General features: G+C 43.0%; 1 protein-coding gene and 1 long non-coding RNA gene across 5 annotated transcripts in view; one reads left to right on the top strand and one right to left on the bottom strand.

Annotated features, from left to right (window-relative positions):
* CASK (calcium/calmodulin dependent serine protein kinase) overlaps window positions 1-16,949 on the bottom strand; it is a 196,511-nt gene extending 179,562 nt beyond the window's left edge. For 3 of the 4 annotated variants that reach the window (XM_042810955.1, XM_042810956.1, XM_042810957.1), the window contains exon 1: window positions 16,818-16,949. In XM_042810955.1, the coding sequence (XP_042666889.1) occupies window positions 16,818-16,876 (59 nt within the window). In that variant the 5' untranslated portion in view covers window positions 16,877-16,949. The remainder of the gene's footprint in view (window positions 1-16,817) is intronic. The other variant, XM_042810958.1, reaches the window with a different exon arrangement.
* Window positions 16,643-18,841, top strand: LOC122156301. The gene is made up of 2 exons (XR_006167433.1): window positions 16,643-16,714; window positions 18,638-18,841. It is a non-coding gene; the product is annotated as an uncharacterized LOC122156301 (long non-coding RNA).
* Window positions 18,842-19,802: the final 961 nt, after the last annotated feature.

Here is a 19,802-nt window from a genome sequence, read left to right as displayed (position 1 = left end):
CTTCCCCCCAAGAATAAACAGTCTCCCCATTTATTATGGAAATCTTACTCAACACCAACTGCTACAGTCAAAACCAGCTCCTATTACGGCCAAAATCAAATCATATACTCCATGTAGAGTGTGCTCTAATATATGGAATTAATTTGCTGTAGGTCAGGGATGTCATAGTTTAACCCTATGTCTAAGGTATGTTTCTTCTATTTCTCTTATTTTTACTTTTAAATGGTTGACAAACATTTCCAAAATTCTCCGTTTCCATCTTGACTGCTCGTTGCCTGCTGTAAAAAAAAGGATTCCCTTTATTTGGCTAGAAAAACTCCACTCTTAGAGTCTTGTCCTTGCCACAAGAATCTGTCTGTAATAAAGCTTTAAAACATTGCTTCATTATGCAGAGTCTGAATGCGGCTTCAAGTAAAAGCCAAAAGACTATGCCAAATTAAAAAAGTTTTTTTTTTTTTTTTTTTTTTGTTTTTTTTAAATATGCATATCCAAACTTGCTAGTGAACTCCTACTCTTTTTACCTTCCTCTCCTCTTTCCGGATTTTTATTTATTTTTTTTTTTTTAAATCACTCAGGGAAGATAGTTGCCTGGTTCACATAAAATTCTGCACATGGGACACTCGAGGGGCAGATTAATCCATTTACTATACGACACTCCTCCGTGACAAACCAGAATCCATACATCACACACATTCTGCACATCAATAAGGTAGCCTCACTGAAAAGGAGCCAAAACCGTGATTCCCTTCCCACATTAGTATATTCCAGCTCCAAAGTACGTCATATCACAACCACATATTCTGCTGAGAAGTAGAAAATGAATCTCTGAGAGGTTGGGGAGAAAAAAAAAAGAAAAAAGTTATCATCTGCTCTTTCCTTCTAAAAAAAGAAAAGCACAATTTTCTTTGTTATCAACTGTTTTTCTGGATTAAGTGTTTAAATGAAGATACATGTCTGCTCACACAGTGCTCCCCGATTTCCATCCAGGTTAAAATGAAGGTTTGAAGAGTAAATGCACTGTACTTGCAAAACTGGCCAGAAGCCCTGAAGAATGTTGCAGTGGAAAACTTTAAAGAGGGAAGGGTGGGAAGGAAGGAGAGATGAAACTCCTTTTAATCCCAATTTTTAATTCTGTTCCTTTTGGTCTAGTACAGGCGCAAAACTGTAAAATGATGACAAGAAGCGACAAATAAACCACAAGATAAAAGGAAGACATCTGAAAGAACACTAGCTGACAATTTCACTTTTAAAATTCATTATATATAAATATGTTACTAAAACTATAAACATCTGTAGAAATAATTACTTGCAATACTTTTCTGAAAAAGCTAAATCAATTTGATCTGCATCATTAATGTATTTTGAACATCTTCCACTATTTGCTGTGAACTTCCTTCATAAGGAAATAACGGCCGTTTCACAGAACTTCAGATTTTCATCTGCTCTATAAGCATTATAAACTATTTATGTGATCAACATGGACTGTAATTTAAATAAACTGCTTTTATGACAACTGCAAAGTTTTAATGCCAGCATGTTCTACTACTCTAGACTCTGTCACAGAACCATAACATCACAGAAATGCTTGGATTAGAAGGGACCCTTAGGACCACCTACTTCCAGGCTCTATGCCACAGGAAGGGATACCAACTACTAAATCAGGTGCCAGATAATGTTGCCCAGGGCTCCATCCAGCCTGATGGCTTTGAGCACCTGAAGGGATGGAACATCTACCTCTTCTCTGGTGCCATGCCAGCACCTTATCACCCTCTGAGTGAAAATTTTCTCTTCATAGTCCTTGATCATTATGTTCCAGCCATGCTACTTGTCCCACTACATTTCTGTAATAGCAATTAAATCAGAGCTTTCTAATTGGACCATGGTTTCCTGTTCCTCCAGGAACACTGACCACATAACCTCTGTCAACGAGTGCTTCTAAGACCCTTTGTAAAAAATCTGAGATTTATCCCTGCTACTTCATAAAGTGACAGCATTCCTCAAACATTCTGTCACTTAAAAATCCTTCCCTTCCCCCATCAAATCTACTTTAAAGCTCTGGTGATCAGTCCAGCTAGCTTGCTTCCCATAAGATTCTTGCCCCTTCTGGTCAGTTATATTCCATCTGTCATCAACAAATCCAATCTCTCACAAGCATATCCAAGATCATAATGCCCAAAACCCTGACTGTGACAAGAAGTAAATTGGAAAAAAACATTTTAACTCATTTTAATGGAGGAGAATGTGCTACTCAATTTTAATGAGCAACTCATTCCCAACTTGATATTAGGAAGCAAAGCATTATTTCTTCAGTCCATTCTGAACGGCACTAAATTCGTATTAAAAACAAACAAACAAAAAACAAACAAAACAAAACCAAAAACAAACAAAAAACAGCCAACAGTCAAAAAAACCACCATAAATACTGGCATGCCTACATTACCAATTACTAGTCTGCTAATACTAAGCCACACTCCTTTCTGACAAATTATACTTTAATGAGAAATAGGACCAGGGAGAATATAAAAAACACCTGAAACAATTAAAAATATTTATAAGTAAAAAGAAATAATCAATATCTACCCATAAAGAAAATGAAAGGCTTTCAAATTACATCATATCTAACCATTTTCTCATTCCCACTGTATGCATTAAATACGCCAGTTTTCTGAGCAATAAACTGACCATAACATTTTAGCTCATATCCATTAAAGCAGACAAGAACATAGATTTCTGCATGCTTTTTAGGGTCTTAACTCTGAAGAAGAAAAACACTTAATTAGCACTTGGCCAAATGTGAATTTTGACTTAGCACATTTGAACCGCTCCAAAGAATGCTGTTCAAAAGGTTTTTGCACATCTTTAAAGAGCAGCCTACTTTGTTATAGTTTATAAACAACACATTTCCAAATAGCATGTAAGCTGATTTACTAACAGGGCAGTATCACAGTCCTTCAAATGAGCTTATTGTAAAGCTTTTCCTCTGAACAAATACAACACTACAGTAGACATGCTACTTTTTCAGATTTTGGAGATGCAACCTTCCTTCCCCTTGCAGGTTTGCATTTCTGGAAGCAAGAGGACCTTGAACACAGGCAGTAGGCACGCAAGTTTCCATTCCTGAGATCTCAAGAGTTAATCTGCAGAACAGCAGCAGCTTCGTAAAAGTAGCAGAAAGGAAAAACATAAACTTTCTTTTTTTTCAAGTCGCTTAAATCCCCACATCCACAGCAATTCGATGAAGGTGAAAGATGTGAAAAAGATCTTTTTTTTTCTATTGATATTCAGTCTATAGGAAAGACTGAAGCAAGTTTGTACTTACTGTATACAGCACACTCCTAAACTACATATTGGGTTACAGCTTGATACATCCTCACTAGATAAAGAGGAGGGGAAAACAGCAGACAATAACCCTCATACCTAAGTGCAGTTAAGCAAACTGATAAAAAGATGACTGCCACGAAAGCAGTCCATTAAACTCATTTTGCTTTAAAAACTGAAGTTCTTTAATTCACTTCCTGACACCTTTACTTTTTACAGAAGAAATGATTAACAGACAAATAGGCAGTTCTGGGCTTTTGTTTTTCTAGATTTTGCATTTAATAATTTGTTTTCAGCTACCAGAGAACGATCACTTGAGGTAATTACCAACAAACTGCATTCAACTAACTGATTGCATGGGATAACAAGAGCAGATGACTGCTATTACCTGACTGGATGAGAAAGGATGCTGCTGCTTGAACACATAGAAAGGAATCTATCAGTCTTGCATTGCAGGAAGCAATAAAGATGTTAGACTACTCAGCGTGAAAAGTTGTTGATGGATTCTGAAATTCATACCTTACTCATATCTACCCTCACTGGCCTAGCCACACCATGAACAGGCTGCAAAGCACAAACACTGAAGAGAAGATAAAGGGAAGAAAGATGTGATGAACAAACAATGATGACAGTGAAGGAAAAGAACAGCAGCAATGAAGAATTACAGCATTACAGAGTATCTACAGTTGCATAATTTCATGTTTTCCAGTGTCCTCATTTCTTCTGGCTTTCTTAGCAGAAGGCTCACTTCCCCAGTGTGATTTAGCTATATGCTAAGATAGTACTTGTATTACAGCATTCCAATAAGTAATTGCAATTCTTTAAAATCTGTTTCTTTTTAGTCTTGATGCAAGAAATTTAAAATTGAAGCTAAGTTTGCAGTTCAGTTTTGCAGCAAACTGCAGTTTCCATGGGAGCAACATTCTGATTGGCAGACATCCTACAGTCTGCTAGGAAGCCAGCAGGTCTGAAGAAAACTAAACAGGATCTTAGTGTCTCCCAGCACATACACTGAAGTAACATATAAAAGGATTGATGCAAAGAGATATAAGGCAAAGTAGAGGGAAAACAAACAAGCCAACAAACTGAAAGAACCCTTAACAGCTAACAAAGAGTTTTGTAATAAAAACATGAATTGCTAAACAAATGGAAACAGGCAGAGACACTATTAAAACATTAAGGTATAATGACACTCAAATTATAAGTAAAATTCTGTTTTATACAGTCTCTGTCTCCCAGATATTCTGATAGCACTCAAAGGAGTAGGGGAAAGAAGAACAAACCAGATTTTTAAAATAAAAATACATTTAAAAGTCAGCACTAGATAATATGTTCATGTCCAAAAGCAAACTGAAGATACAGAAAATAGACTACAATTAAAAAGTTAAGGTATAGAACAGGATTAAGACATGAATTTTTAGCAGGCATCTTTAAAGAGCTAAAATTTTGCTCAGTAACTACTGTTGTATATGAAGACAAGGCAGGGAAGAGCACAAGATATTTCTCATTAGAGAAACCCCTTCCAATTTTCTAAAGGAAAAAAATAATCTTTTCCAACAATGGTCACTCATGAAAACTGGCTTAAGTTTCTTACTTTACGAGCACTGATCAAAATGTAGGAGTGAAGAGCAATCAAGATGAATTTCCTCAAGAAACTAGAGATGGCAGCAAAGTCTCAAGCTACCAACTGAGGGGAAGAGAAGTTAAATGAAAAAGAAAACTTCTGAATAATTCTTACAGCCTTGTTCAAATATTTTAGGTTTCTTCTTTTTTTTCCAGTTGACAAAAAATTGGAAAAATCCATTAGAAAGTACAGTTATAAGCTACAGTAAGGATTTCCTTCCCTCTCCTTAAATGCAACATCTTAGAGCAGTTTTTAGCAAGTAATAGAAAAAGCATTTTTAAATAGCTTTGACAAAAATATTCACACTTAAGTCTACAATGCATTAATAATCCCAGAAGTCACCACCCATCTCTGAATGCTCCAGCCATGTAATGTATCCGAACCACAGTGCAGGGAGGTATAATTGTGTTTTTCCTTGGCTTTGCAACAGTAACAACTGCTGACAGACTGGCAGGTCAGCATCAGGAAAAGAGTTCTCAACTCAAAGCTTTCTGCAAGATCTGAAGCTTTCGAAAAACACATAAGCAATATAGGAAATTAAGATCTATTCTAAAATAAATAAACAAATAAATAAATAATTCAGGAAAAGAATCACAGAAGTTTCCTGAAGTTTCTCATCTCTCTGCTGAACTCCATGCATCTGAGTTTGCCATTTAATTCTACGACATAAGGAGCCAAGCATATTAAAAAAAACATATCAAAAACGGTTAGAAAATTCACTTGGAAACTGGGAGGTACACATTCAAGTCAAAGAATCACAGAATCCAAGGGGTTGGACCCTCCTGCTCCACCCTCCTGCTAAAGCAGGTTCCCTACTGTAGGTTACACAGGAAGGAGTCCAGACAGGTTTCAAATATCCCCAGAGAAGGAGCCTCCACAGGGCAGCCTGTTCCAGTGCTCTGCCATCCGCACAGTAAACAGCTTCTTGCTCATGTTCATGTGGAACTTCCTGCATTCCAGTCTGTGCCCATTGCCCTTTGCTCCATCACTGAGCACCACTGAAGAGAGCCTGGCCCCAACTGCTTGCCTCCCACCCTTTAGATATTTATAAGCATTGATAAGATTCCCTCTCAGTCTCCGCCAAGCAGAACAGTCCCAGATCTCTCAGCCTTTCCTCATAAGGTTCCTCTCTGCCCAACCCTCCGGCCTGGCCCGCAGCTTTCTAACACCAGCAAGCTTGCTGAGGATGCACTCTATCCCTTCATTAAAGTAACAGATGAAGATACTGAATAGGACCAGACCCAGTACCAACCCCTGGGGAACACTGCTAGCTACGGGCCTCCAACCAGACAGCACCACTGAAAAATCCTTCCCTCCAACACAGTGCCTGAAGAAGCATTCACCAGGCTTGAAGTTGTGGGAGACAAAGACATTATCAGCACTCTCAGATGACTTACTACGGAATAATTTCAAATACACCAGATCACTGAGAAAGGAAAAGGAACATCCATCACAATCACGCTCACTAGGCAAAAAAGGGAAGAAAGCTGATTCCCAGTTCCTTCTCTAAGAGAACTGTATTTTGAACGTAACACATGGAAGCCAACTTTACAGCCAACAATCTACTTCAAAACATTCCTAATGGGCAGAGCAACAGATAATTAAGATCTCTGAAAACTTCAAGCAAGTAAGAAATTAAGAAACTGAAGAAGAAAACATATCTGCAAGAGTTCAGAAAGTACTCTGTCTCAATGGCAGCTAGGAAGTATTGAATACTTTCCAATCAGAAGTGCCTGCAACTGATAAAAAACCTGACACACTTGAGATCTAAGATTAGAGAAAAAGCTCCTGACATTTTTAAGCACCCTGTTTACTTTATGCTTTTAAAGACAGTTGAACCTTAAGAGCTGAACAGCCCTGAAATCCTGCCAAAAGATAACCATTCCTTCCAAGAAGGAAAAAGCAAAACAATCTAATAGCTGTAACTGAGCAGAACAACTCTGTCTGACCTTCAGTTTTCAAAGCCCCCTTTGTTGCTTTCATTTCTATAAGCACCAAAGCTTTGGAATGAGGATGCTTGCAGGAACACAGTAAAGTTTGGGGTACAAAGAAGGGAAAACAATGTTTTCTGTAAGCAGAAGTTGGTACTTTTCAATGTAAATTTGATCTAGATGTTATAACACAGAATTCCCTCCCTTGCAGGCAAGTATTTTAATCAGACCAAGATTTTGTTCAATACAATATATTTTAAGTTTAGCTTTATAGCAAAACCAAATCTGAAAACAGGTAGGTCAAGAAAACTTAGTTTTAAATTCCTTGATTTTTTCTACCCATGTTATGAGTTCTTTCAAACATAAGCATATCAGAACCAGAAACAACAGGTTTGTTTGTTGTTGTTTTTTTTTTTTTTTTTTAATAAAATTAAAAGGAATTACAAACACTGGGCACACTTAGGGTTCAAAGTGCAAGTTATGCCTCTAACTGCTAATACTTCAGTCCTAAAGGACCCAACAAAATACAACACAACACTTGAAGAGCATCTATAAAACTACCCATATCATAAGCTAATATGCATCAAGGAGTTAATTCAAGTATTCAAAAAACAAAAATATGAGATGTACAGTGAAGTATTTAATGATGTGGCCTAACTTAGTATTCACTGATGTCAAGGGTGGGGGGAAGGAAGAAATGCTGCACACCTGCTCCTACATCTTCTACCTTGAGCTACTGCACTGTGGGTCAGTTTGAGCCAGTAAAGCCAACAGAAAAATAACTCACCCAACAAATGACCTAACTTCACAGTACACCTGGCTTACACAGATCAGATGGGTGCTAAAGCTGGCACAGAGGAAGAGGGGATCATGCAGCAGGGAATGGAAGCACATGAAGAGAGCAAGACTTCCAGCAAAAGGAAATTTAATCCAACTCGCATCAGAGAAATCGCACTCATACACTCCTACAGTGCCTCACCCAAGGGCCCAAAGATGTTTGCTGTAAACCCATCCAAACTCTTCCTATCTGGTTCTGTCGGATTCAAGTTTATCCCTGGCAAACCTCCATTCCAAGAAAAGTTAGTAGGTCAGATCAGTACCAATTCAGGAAAGATTCTATCTCTAAAAGATAGCACTCCCTACATTTGTCTTCTTCCTAAGCTATCCTCACTCCTACCTTCTGTATCATCTTTCCCTTATCTATGCTGTGGGGGAGAGAGATAATGGTTCTTCACATATACACTTGTAAGGATCACTAAAACAAGTCAGTGCTTTTCTGCTGTTCAGAACTATTTCCCTCCATTCAGAATATGGAACAACATTTGAGGCCAAAACAAACAAACAAAAAATCATCCCAAGATAAGAAGGCAGCTAACAGTTCAATTTGCAGCTGCAACTGCAGAATTATCTTAGAGGAGGATGAAAATGATAGAATAACCTACATTCTTTTTAGCTAGAACATCCAAATGTGATGACAGAAAGTTATCAACTGGGGACCACCTTTGTAAAAGCATTTTTTCCCCTCCTCATTACAACAGCTTAAATACTGATAGAGCCCATACTAAATCCTGAAGGCACAAAATAAAAATGGATGCTTTACATACCCACGTAAGAGGATACATGACTAAAGGCAGATTTCACATACAAAGGTACTCAATGAATATCTTAAAAGCCACTGCACTTGAGAAGCCTCAGCCTCACAACACAAACAGTTTTTTTCTTTACCTCTAAAGCTCTTTGGGTCAAAAATATCCAAATGTGAACTACCTTCCAAACCCTGGCAACAGTGAGTTTAAGCAAAGTTCCAAATTAACCACATGAAGAACCATTAACCATGAATTAACAATGAAGAACCACATGTTCCCTAGGAAGACACACTTTAAAACAACAAGAGTTAATCTCAGCTACATTAGAACTGATACTGATGAGACAAGCAGTTTTTCAGCTTAGCTCTAAGCACTTCCTAAAATACTGAACTGAAACACAGAACACCTATTAAGCCAGAATAGGTACTCATATACCTGGTATTTCACTTCTGAACATTTTGTTCAGAGGCAAACTCTTCAGAGTTGTATTAATTCAATAGTCTTAGAAATTTTCTCAATGTTAAAAGTGAGGAGCAATTGCCTACAGGCACACTATTCAAAGAATAGAGGGATGGCTGTCAAAAATGAAACTGGATTACCTTCAGTTAACATGCCATCAAAAAGCCAAAGAAACAGGTGCAAGAGCCATGTGAAAAACTAACCTAATGCTATTTGGAAGTCTCTGATTTCTTCAGAACTTAAGGCACATACAGTGACTGTTCTGAGTGCGTAAGAATCATGCATCAAATGCCTTCACACGGCAAAATTTCAACTACTAGTTTCTGAAAAGACTGAGTCAAAATACAAAACTGACAAAGCATTGATGACAAAAATACTGACAGGTCCTCTGCCTGGAAAAAAAGTACAGTCCTACTTGTACCTGGAACACTGCAGTAAAAGACAGGAGGTGTGTAGTAAATCACTAGCCACACCTTCCTACCCTATTCCAGCACAAAGATGTGAAAGTAAAAGAACAAGGCATATCTTAACCAAGTGGGGGTCACCTCTGTCATGTGAAACTACATTAGGAAGTAGTCCTTGATTTTCTCAGACCTGCACTGATCCTGCAATGGTTTTCTAGCTGCTTCTCTGAAAGGATACATCTGCTTCTTGTATACATTGAAGGAAAAAAAAAGTTAAACCCTCATTATAATTCAAACATCTCCATTGTCAAGCTCCAACAAGCATTTCAAACCTCATTTGGCCATGTTTATAATAAAAACTGAAGTTGTGGATAAAAATGGGGCTTGAACATTAGTAACACTATCATGACAAACCTGCTGTGCCTTCCTGTTTTTGACACGGGAGACAGAATGGGACACCACTGGGCATCTCCCAGGAAACAACACTTTGCTACAAATACAGCAGAAGTTTATTAAAACAAGACAGTGATCCGACACTCTGAAACACATTTCAGTTTACAGCTACTTCAAAAGGAAGGCTTTCCTGTCCTGTGCTTAGGGTGTCCTTACTAGGTATTTTCTTATGTACTTACCTGATAAACACAAAGAAAAATAAAGTGTTTCTTGGGGTTCTGTAGGTGGCTATATTATCTGACTGGTACAGTATCTTAAGAGATCAGGCCAACTTCTGAAATTACTAGGGCCGTGAACTTTAGCCATGCATACACTATACGTACTGTATATACATCTTCACACTATTTATTAAAAAACAGATTCACTCTCAGGAGAATTCCTAAGATTTACTTTTAAAATTAACTATATAATTTGGAACGAAATATCTAGTTTTAACACTAACCCCTTTCAATTCTGAAGTCACCATTCCTTAGATGACACATTTAATATGACTACAGCCTTCTGAAAAGTGATCTTTGAAAACACCACAATATAATAAGCAGTTAATACATAATAAGCAGTTAATACTGCTCAATTACCATTCATTGTCATGACATCTACATAAGAGACTATAAAAAGGCCAGTGTATCAAACAGAGGACTAAGTACATAAGTGGCTGTTGACATAAAATACAGATTTTTCCTCTCCTAGTATTTCTCTATCACTCATTAAAACAAACCACTGCATTTTAACTGAAAAGACAGTTGGGGATTGCTAGGATTCTAAAGGCTAGGCCCCATTCTAGAAGGCAACAGAGCTATGCTAATAAAAAGACTAAGCAATTAACTGAGCAGATCTCCAAATCAAGACAGTTTCCTGTCCCATGACTTCTCCAAGACAGCTTCTACAGAATTTTGGGAGCCAGTAAGTCATATGTCAAGTAACTCACCGTCTAAAATTACTCAGGACTACTCTGCAAGCTGTTGCTCCTCTGCTCCTACATTCAAAGCTTCCCCCTCTTGGGTGTTAAAGCACAAAAACATATCTGCAAAGCCCCTGCACAATCTCAGTATACTTTCCTAGACGAAATTCCCCTCCTAAAAACGGCTCTACTTCCCAGTTATCACAGCTTGTCTACACCATAAGGATGCATGTGAGAAAAGAAGCTGCTTATCAAAACAACCCCAGAAAATGGACGAGAGTACCAATTCAAATGCTTAACTCTGCAAACACAAGGTGGAATTAAAATATGTGGTCAGCTACAGTTGGATAGACTTTCATAAGCAGAACCAGGTCAGTATTAACAGTTAAAATCTGTAGCACAATAACTTAGGTAAGTAGATAGTCCAGCAATTGTACATGGTAGTTTTCTAGAGCAACACACATTATAACCTCACACTTAAACCACACATTCATTTTAACCCGTTTAACACTTTAACATAGAAAACAGCTGGACATATATTAGAACACCAGTATTTCAAACAGAATCACAGAATGGCCCAGGTTGGAAGGGACCTCAAGGATCATGAATCTCCAACCCCCTGCCACATGCAGGGCCACCAACCTCCCCATTCAATACCAGACCAGGCTGCCCAGGGCCCCATCCAATCTGGCCTTGAACACCTCCAGGGACATCCACAACCTCTCTGGGCAGCCTGTGCCAGCACCTTACCACTCTCATAGCAAAGAACCTCCCCTTAACATCCAACCTAAATCTCCCCTCCCTCAACTTAAAACCATTTCCCCTAGTCCTGCTGTTATCTACCCTTTCAAAGAGTTGATTCCTTCTCTTTTTTTGTTTGTAGGCTCCCTATTGGTACTGGAAGGCTGCAATGAGGTCACCCCACAGCCTTCTCTTCTCCAGGCTGAACAAGCCCAGCTCCCTCAGTCTGTTTTTGGAGGGGAGGTGCTCCAGCCCCCTGGTCATCTTTGTGGCTCTGCTCTGGACCCTCTCCAACAGCTTTCTGTCCTTCTTGTACTGGGGGCTCCACACTTGGATGCACTATTCCAGACAGGGCCTCACAAGACCAGAGCAGAGAGAGAAAATCACCTCCCTGTCCCTGCTGGCCACCCCTCTTCTGATGGAGCCCAGGATACCATTTACTTTCCGAGCTGCAAGGGCACACTGCTGGCTCATGTCAAGCTTTTCATCCATGAGGACACCCAGGTCTTTCTCTGCAGGGCTGCTCTCAAGGACCAGTCTGTACAGATGCCTGGGATTCCTCTGGCCCAAGTGCAAAACCTTGTGCTTTGCTGTGTTGAACCTCACCCGATTCACCGGGGCCCACCTTTCAAGCCTGTTGAGGTCCCTCTGAATGGCATCCCTTCCTTCCACCATGTCAACCGCACCACTCAGCTTGGTGCTGCCAAACTTGCTGAGGGTGCACTCAATTCCAGCGTCGATGTCATTGATAAAGATGTTAAAGAGCACCGGTCCCAAGACAGACCCCTGGGGGACGCTGCTCATTACTGGCCTCCACCAGGACATAGAGCCATTGATGATCACTCTCTATCTGCAGCCTTTTAACAAATTTCTTATCCATTGAGTGGTCCACCCATCAAATCCATATCCCTCCAATTTGGAGATAAGGATGTGGTGGGGGACCACGTCAAAGGCCTTGCTCAAGTCCAGGCAAATGACATCAGTCGCCCTTTCCCTTGTCCACCAATGCCGCCACTCCATCAAACAACACTAAGGAATTAAAAAGTTAAATCAGACAGCATTCCATAACTCTGAAAAGTTCCCTTCCTTCTCCCTCTTTCTGAACAGTGAGAACACATTGCAATTGTTTCATGCTTTTCTTTGCTTTGTCAAAATTATGCTCAGCAGTTACATCCTTTGGTTTCACACAAGATGCAAAACCTCAACAGTGCACTAGAGAAAAAGCACATTTGAGACAAAAGTATTATTCTCACTGCCATGCAGAGAAAACAGAGGCAATGCTGTTGTACTGTATCACTGAAGCAATAAGAATCATTCGAGAGAGTTTTGCTGTCACCATACTTCCATTTCTTGGACACGGAGTCCATGAGATCTCTCCTCACTTTCTTAATCATTCTGACTGGGATATAAGTTTAAACCATGTCCATTTCAAGATAACAGCTCAAGATAAACCACAATCACTCTCCTCCCATCCTCTTAGAATAGGAAACAGGCCCCCATACTTTAATGCAAAAAAAAAAAAAAAAAAAAAAAAAAAAAAAAAAAAAAAAAAAAAAACCACCAAAAAAACACTGCCAGTATGGAGAAGAGAAGAACTCCTTCAGGCCATAGACACTCAAACTCCTCCTCCTCACCAGAGAGAAGAGCCCAAGCGGAGAAGCCCAGCACAGAAGAGGGAGGGATGAAAAACTGAAATCCTCAGCATGTAATACAGAGAACAACTAACTTGAACCTAGACATACTGCAGAGAACATCCTGAAACTACAGCAGCACTAGCATCAACTATTACATTATTTTTGGGTACTAAAAATGCCAGCAACTGTACCACTACTACACACAATAACTGTACAAATTTACAGCCCACTTGTGCTAGATAAAAAACTAATTCACGTGACTATCAAGATGAAGACTTAAGGATTTCAATTGTGACCAATGCACACTTAAACAGAAACTCTTATCAACATTATCACATTGTATTTCTAACTTCAAAATTTGGAGTTACATATAAATGTAGGAAACTATACTGAAGCAACACACAATCCTATTATTAGGCAGATCAGACAGTTTTTACAGCACCCCTCTAAAGCTAACATCAACCAACGTGAGTCTTAACAGGTGCAGTAAGCAAAACCCATTAATGAGAGATAAAGTCCTCTCAGAAGAAGGTATCTGTCATAGAAGTCATGTTTTGGACTTCTAAGTTCAATATCAACTTTGTCTGTTCTAGCTTAAAGACAGACATTGTCTTCAGTATAATGAAGACTTCTGTTACATTTACACAGAGCTCCAGTTATAAGAACAATTCTCATCCAAGGTGTTTCAGCCCTACACCAACACAGAGTTTTGAGAACCATTCAATGTGCTCTGAATGCAAATTTCAATGAAAAGAAGTACACCTGTCACCACTATCTGCAGCCTGTTAATCAAATGCATGCTCTGATCACCACAATGGAAGCCTTAAATATTTTAGCTTATGTACTTCCCCATCAACGCAGGGAAAATCCCTTCAAAGCTAACTGGAAACAAGTTTGAATAAAAAATAAACAAGGCAGGCTTGTGTCTTTTATTCCCAGATATACTACTGTGTTTTTGAAGGCCAAGCTAGAAGCCCCCAGTGAATTCTTGCACTGAAGCATGCTTGTGCCAGCCAACTCTGAATATAAGACAGAACATCACACATTTGGTAAAGTAAAACCACATGACTAACATTAGCGTCACAGATGCCACTTTAAAAAGTTTAACAAGACATTGGATTTATTACTCAATTTTTATCTCTCCACAGCATTCAGCAAAGAAATTGGAATACTGGAAGGGTATGCAAATGTAAATTGCCCTCAAATTTTTTCTAAAGGAAACACGGATTAGAAATTCTCTCAATCCCTCCTGGCTTTTCTTTTATCCTCTATCTATTCAGAATGAAAAATGTATGCTTGCAGAACTCAAACACATTAAATGCCACGTAATAAACAATTCATCACTCTGTCATTCCGATCAATTCTTTCATGTACTATTACAGCTACTGTTCCACACTCCAGCAAAAAGCTATTATCACCGTGTTTATACAAAATAAGTCTTATCAGTTTATCGTATTTAAAATTGTTTAAAGTTTATTCAGAAGTTCAGAATAAGCTTCAACAAATAGGAACGCATACTACCAGCAAGGAAACTCCCACAGAGGACTTATTTCTCAAGTAGACTGTATGGGAACTTTGAGATTTCTCTTACAAAGTCAGACAAAATATTCAGTTATTTTACAGTTCAAAAATCTCTTTCCCACACCTTTTCTGGAAATACCTTTTACTACTTTAAATGACAGTGGTAACTACCCATTTAGGAGAGATAAATCATACACTTTAATATTTCATGAACCTAAAACACAAATCAGGGCCGGATGTGCTATTTGCTAGAACCAGATTACTCAATCAATCAATAATAAATCACAGGAAGGTGCAGGCATTTAGTTGATGTTTCACTGAAAGACGTTTAGCCAGATGCATACGCAGCAATTCAAAGCAGATTTATAGAGTCTTTCTCCAGGTTGCCTGAAGATGAGCGAGGTGTTACCAAAAATCTGAAAGCTAAATAAAGATGCTGCATCCCTGATTCCTCAGAATTCACCTGTGTAGCATTGCAAAGAAACAGGAATGCTACTTATACAACTGTACAGTTTATTGTTTAGAGGAGGGACACAACATCCACATACAAACCCTTTCCCACCACCACTATCTTCAGTGATCCACCCTGTTCTGTTACAGTGCTCTTAGCAGCACTGTGCTCCTACAACCCAACGTTTTATCTGTTAGATCAAGTTACATCACAACACATCCAGAATAATTAAATCTCAGGTACCAGCTAAGGAAGCTTCACAATTCACAGGTTTTGAACCTTGGATCCCTTCAAAATTCTCATATCACAACACCAAAAGTCATCGGAGCTGCACCAACATCTGGATGGCTGTGAATGAGCCATCCTCTAAAGGCACACGCAGTCCTGCCAAGCAGAAGCACTTCACCTTCTTTCTAAAGGTACCCAGCTCTGAGGAAGCAGTGTGTGAACTGCAGCGGTTAGCATAAAACCACTTGTGAAAGGAGCAAGCCAAAAATCATCTTCAAAACACGTTTCATCACAGTTTTGTTTCTCGGCTACATAAGCTCCTCATGAACAACTGACAAGAGCTTTCAGCTTATGACAGCAAGCAAGGCCCTCTAAGCTTCCTATTTTTAAAAGTTGTTTGTGGCAGGGGAAAGGTGGTAATACCACGTGAAATGACAGAGCAGAGTGCTGAAACTTCAGCTGACAACAAAGTAACCTGCTAAGTCCAAGACAAGCATTTTAGTATAATCCTCAGGAAAGATTAATTCCAGAATATTTTTAGCCTGAGCTCTGAAAGCGGGCAGCAGCAGATAGAGACTGAAAAGCACACTGGTGGGGGGCGGGAGGGAGAATACATGCGGATAAACTCTTTGTTTATAATCAAAACACAGGGAACGCCGCTCTTGTAGAATTCATCCTCAGGAAGAAAGAGCTGCAGGCACCCAGAGCAGTGCCACGCTAAGGCTCCCACAGCAATCTCAGCTGCTCAGTCAGACACACACAGACAATTGGGAAGCAGCAACACTGCTACATCTCTCACGCAAGCCAAGCACAACCATAGGAGGCGTGTGGAACACAACGAATAAACAAAAAAGAATTTTGAAACGGGGCAGTCACGAAAATACAGAGCGGGGAGCTCAGCTCCCGCCAGCGCCATCTGATTTGGGGGATGCTCTGCGTTTTCTTGGTGTGGTAACGCACAGAGCTGTCATCTCCGTGCAGTCTACAGGAACGTGGCCGAAAACAGGCAGACGGGGAATGCCGGCGACCTCCGAGGTTTGACACGAGCACGCAGTAACAGTTGCATAAGGACACCGGAGAAGCCAAGTTCTCCCCCAGCCTCACGCACCGCCCGAGAGCGGAGGAAAGGCAGAGATCCGCGCGAGCACGGGGTGCCAGGGGCACCGCCAGCAGCACGCCGCTCATTGTGCGCCACGGCTCGGGGAGAGCCAACACCTGGTACGGCCACCCGAGCGATAGGTGGATCCACGGCGATCCTTCCCCAGTAGGCAACCAACGATGGGTGTGCCGGGGATGGGGAGGAGAACAGGAGGGCTGGGCAGCGCCAGGCTGCGCGGCGGCCGGGCGGGGATCATGGTGGCTGAGGAAGCACCGGAGCTGCTCCCCCCTCCCCCCTCTCAACCCCCTATCCCCAAGCTCAGGGCGGCGGGCAGCGCGCCGGGACCGCCCGCACCGCGACTCAGGTGGGTGCCGAGCACAGCATCCCCGCGTTGGGGTTGGGGGGCTCTGCTCTCCCCCCCTTCCCTTCTCCTTTTCTTCCCCCCTCCCCCTCCCCGCGGGACTCACTTGCCGATCACCTCGCACAGCTCGTACACGTCCTCGAACAGCACGTCGTCGTCGGCCATGGTCCGCCCGTCAGGCGGCGGCCCCGGTTGCGGGGGGAGGAGGAGGAGGAGGAGGAGAAGGAAGCGGGGGGGCCGCGGGCACGCTCCCCGCCGTGCGGCGCGCTCCCCCGCCGCTCAGCGCCAACAGCCGCAACCGACGGCCGCAACCGACGACCGCTACCACCGCCGGGGCTCTCCGCTTCTCGGGCCGCCGCGCGTGTCACGCACCCCGCGACCCCACCTTCCTCCCCCCACCCCCCTCCCTCCCCCGGTTACTCCCCGGCGGCAGCGGCGAGCTGGCGGGCGGCTCCGGCTCAGCGGGGCGGCGCGAGCTCCATGGAGGGGATAGGCGGCGGCGGCGGGCGGCAGCGCCGGCTCGATCCCTCCCTCGCCGAGCGGGCGCGCTCCCGAGGCACCGGGAAGGGGGGGGCGGGGGGAGAGGGGGTTGGCTAGGGGAGCGCGCACCGTGCGGGAGGATAATAGTAGGAGGGGGAGGGGCGGGGAGGTGCCGGCGCGGTCGTCGGTTCCGCTCCCAGCCGCGAGGAGGAGAGGCGGCGGCGGCCGCGATAGGCGCTGGCCGCACGGGAGGGCGGGGGCGCGCGCGCGCGCTCCCCACCGCCGTCACGCAAAGGCCGCGGCGGGGGCGGGCGCCCCGGGTGCGAGCGCGCGGCCGAGCAGGCGCGGCACGCACACAGGCACGCACGCGGGGGGCCCGCGTTGGTTTCCGCTCCCTTTCTCCCCGCCCGCGCCGCTCGCGGGGCCACGCCCCCTCCCCCGCCGAGGGGTCGGGGAGGGTCGGTCGGCGCGTTGTGCGCAGGCGCGGCGTGCGATGACGTCATGGCGCGGGGAGGGGGCTCCGCGGGGTGGCTGCGAGCGCCCGCGGTGGGGCGGGCTGAGCCGGGCGCAGGTGTTGGGAGCGCCGCGCGGCTCCTCCGGGCGGTGCGTGGGCAGACGCGGGAGGGGAGGTTTTCTCAGTCAGCTGCACGCTGCTGTCTGGTGCCTGCAGCCCTACCTGCGGCGACGGTCTCTGTGCCCAAGCTCCGCAGCTTTGTCTGGGAGCGGGTAGAGTGAATTTTCTCCTAGCAGGATGTTGGCTTTGAGAGGCTGTTGTATCTGGAGCGGTGTTTGAAACAGCTTTGTTGCTGGTGAAACAGCACTCCCACAGCCAATTAAAGGAGCCTTCTGAGAGTGCTCTGATGCGCATCCAGTTGGGCAGGTGACGGGTCGTTTCCTCGTAAAACCACTCAAAGGAATGTCTGAGACATCCCTTGAATGTCAAAACATCGAGTGCTTAACCTGCCAGGTTCCGTTCTGTGCTTTTTACATTACACACACACACACAAAACTACCCGCAGAAGATAGCTGCGAGTCCCACGGCTGTGCTTTTTGAGCTTTGAGTTAGAAGCCTTGTGGAAGAGTGTTGTGTCCTGTAGGAATTAGCTGGGAACTGCTGCAGTTTCCAAAGTATGCAGGTTTCTGCAAAGGTCATGTCTCATTTATTTGCATGGAAACTACTACAGATACCAAGAACACAATGGCACTACTTAATAGAGCAAATTCTCAGCTACAAAACACTGTTTTTCAACACCACTAGCTATGCATTTTCAACAGACATGGACATGAGCCTGCATGCCACGCTTGTAACAATCTGCAGAGGTGCCTCTGTTGCTGTCAGCACTGCTGAAACGCACCACCCACCACCTCACTGTGCTCACATCTACTGCTTGGTCTCCATCAACATTCAGCATCAATGAATGTCAGTAGGTGCCATTTTCTCCGCAGGAGGAATTCAGTGACACACCTTTGCTTCGTATGCTCTTCCGCATCAGATGCCACTGTGTCAGGACTGCCCCTCTGCTGCTATCTGTCGTATGGCAACAACATGGAACGGAATGTCGGCGGGAAGGTTTGACATCTCCTGCCATACCACAGCATCTGCCTCTGACGCTGTGGGCCAGTGTAATAAAATAGGAGGCATTACTTTCAGAGCATCCCTCATTTCTGCTGTAGTAGTTTCACACACACACAACTTCTTAAAACTCGTCAACACAAAGGTAAGTTACAGTTGTTCCTTAAACACAGAAAAAAAAAAAAAAGAAGAGCCTGTCGAAGCAGAATTGTCTGATGGACACTTTGTCAAGAATGTCCTGTTCCTATCTCCATACAAATTGAAAAGGAAAAAATGAAGAAAACTGTCAAAAATAATTAAGCCTATAATCTGCGCAGTGGTAACGTGTAAGGTGAGAGATGTTCCCATGAGGTTATGCTCTGTGCCATACAAGCGTTTAAAAACATTAAAACAGCATCACTTTGGAATGCAGATAAAAAGCCAACACGGTTAGATCGTCTGTTCCATGGGTGCGCTCAGCGCAGAGCAGAGGAACTGAGGGCAGGCCTGATGGCGGCTGCAGCTCCTCACAGGGAGCGGAGGGGCAGCGCTGAGCTCTGCTCTGTGTGACAGCGACAGGGCCCGAGGGAACGGCATGGAGCTGCGTCAGGGGAGGGCAGCTGGGGGTCAGGGAAAGGGGCTGCACCACAGGGTCTCAGCATGGAATGGGCTGCACAGGGCTGTGGGCATGGCCACCTGTTCCGGAGTTCTGGGAGCAGTGCTCTTAGACATAGGGTTTGATTTTCAGTGGTCCTATATGGAGCTGGTAGTTGGACTTGATGATTCTTGTGGCTTCCTTCCAGCTCAGGATATTCTATGGTTCTGCAGTTCTATAAATTTCACGCAGGGTAACCTGAGCAGACATTTTTTTTCCTTTTGTGAGATGAGCAGGCTGAGTACCACTCAGGCCTCTCAGTAATAAGTTTCCGAATGTGGGTGAGTATTCACCTATGTATGGAAAATTAATTGTCATCTGATAACACGCAGATTCATCATTAGAAGCTAGCGGGAAAAACTGATACAAAGACACACAAGGAAGAAAAATGACTGTACCAGATA

Source organism: Centrocercus urophasianus, unplaced genomic scaffold (assembly GCF_019232065.1).
Source record: "Centrocercus urophasianus isolate 14NV4802_14NV808 unplaced genomic scaffold, USGS_Curo_1.0 seq_12, whole genome shotgun sequence".
Lineage (NCBI taxonomy): Eukaryota > Metazoa > Chordata > Aves > Galliformes > Phasianidae > Centrocercus > Centrocercus urophasianus.
The sequence above is the reverse complement of the archived record's forward strand: the minus strand, read 5'-3'. Positions and strand labels throughout refer to the sequence as shown.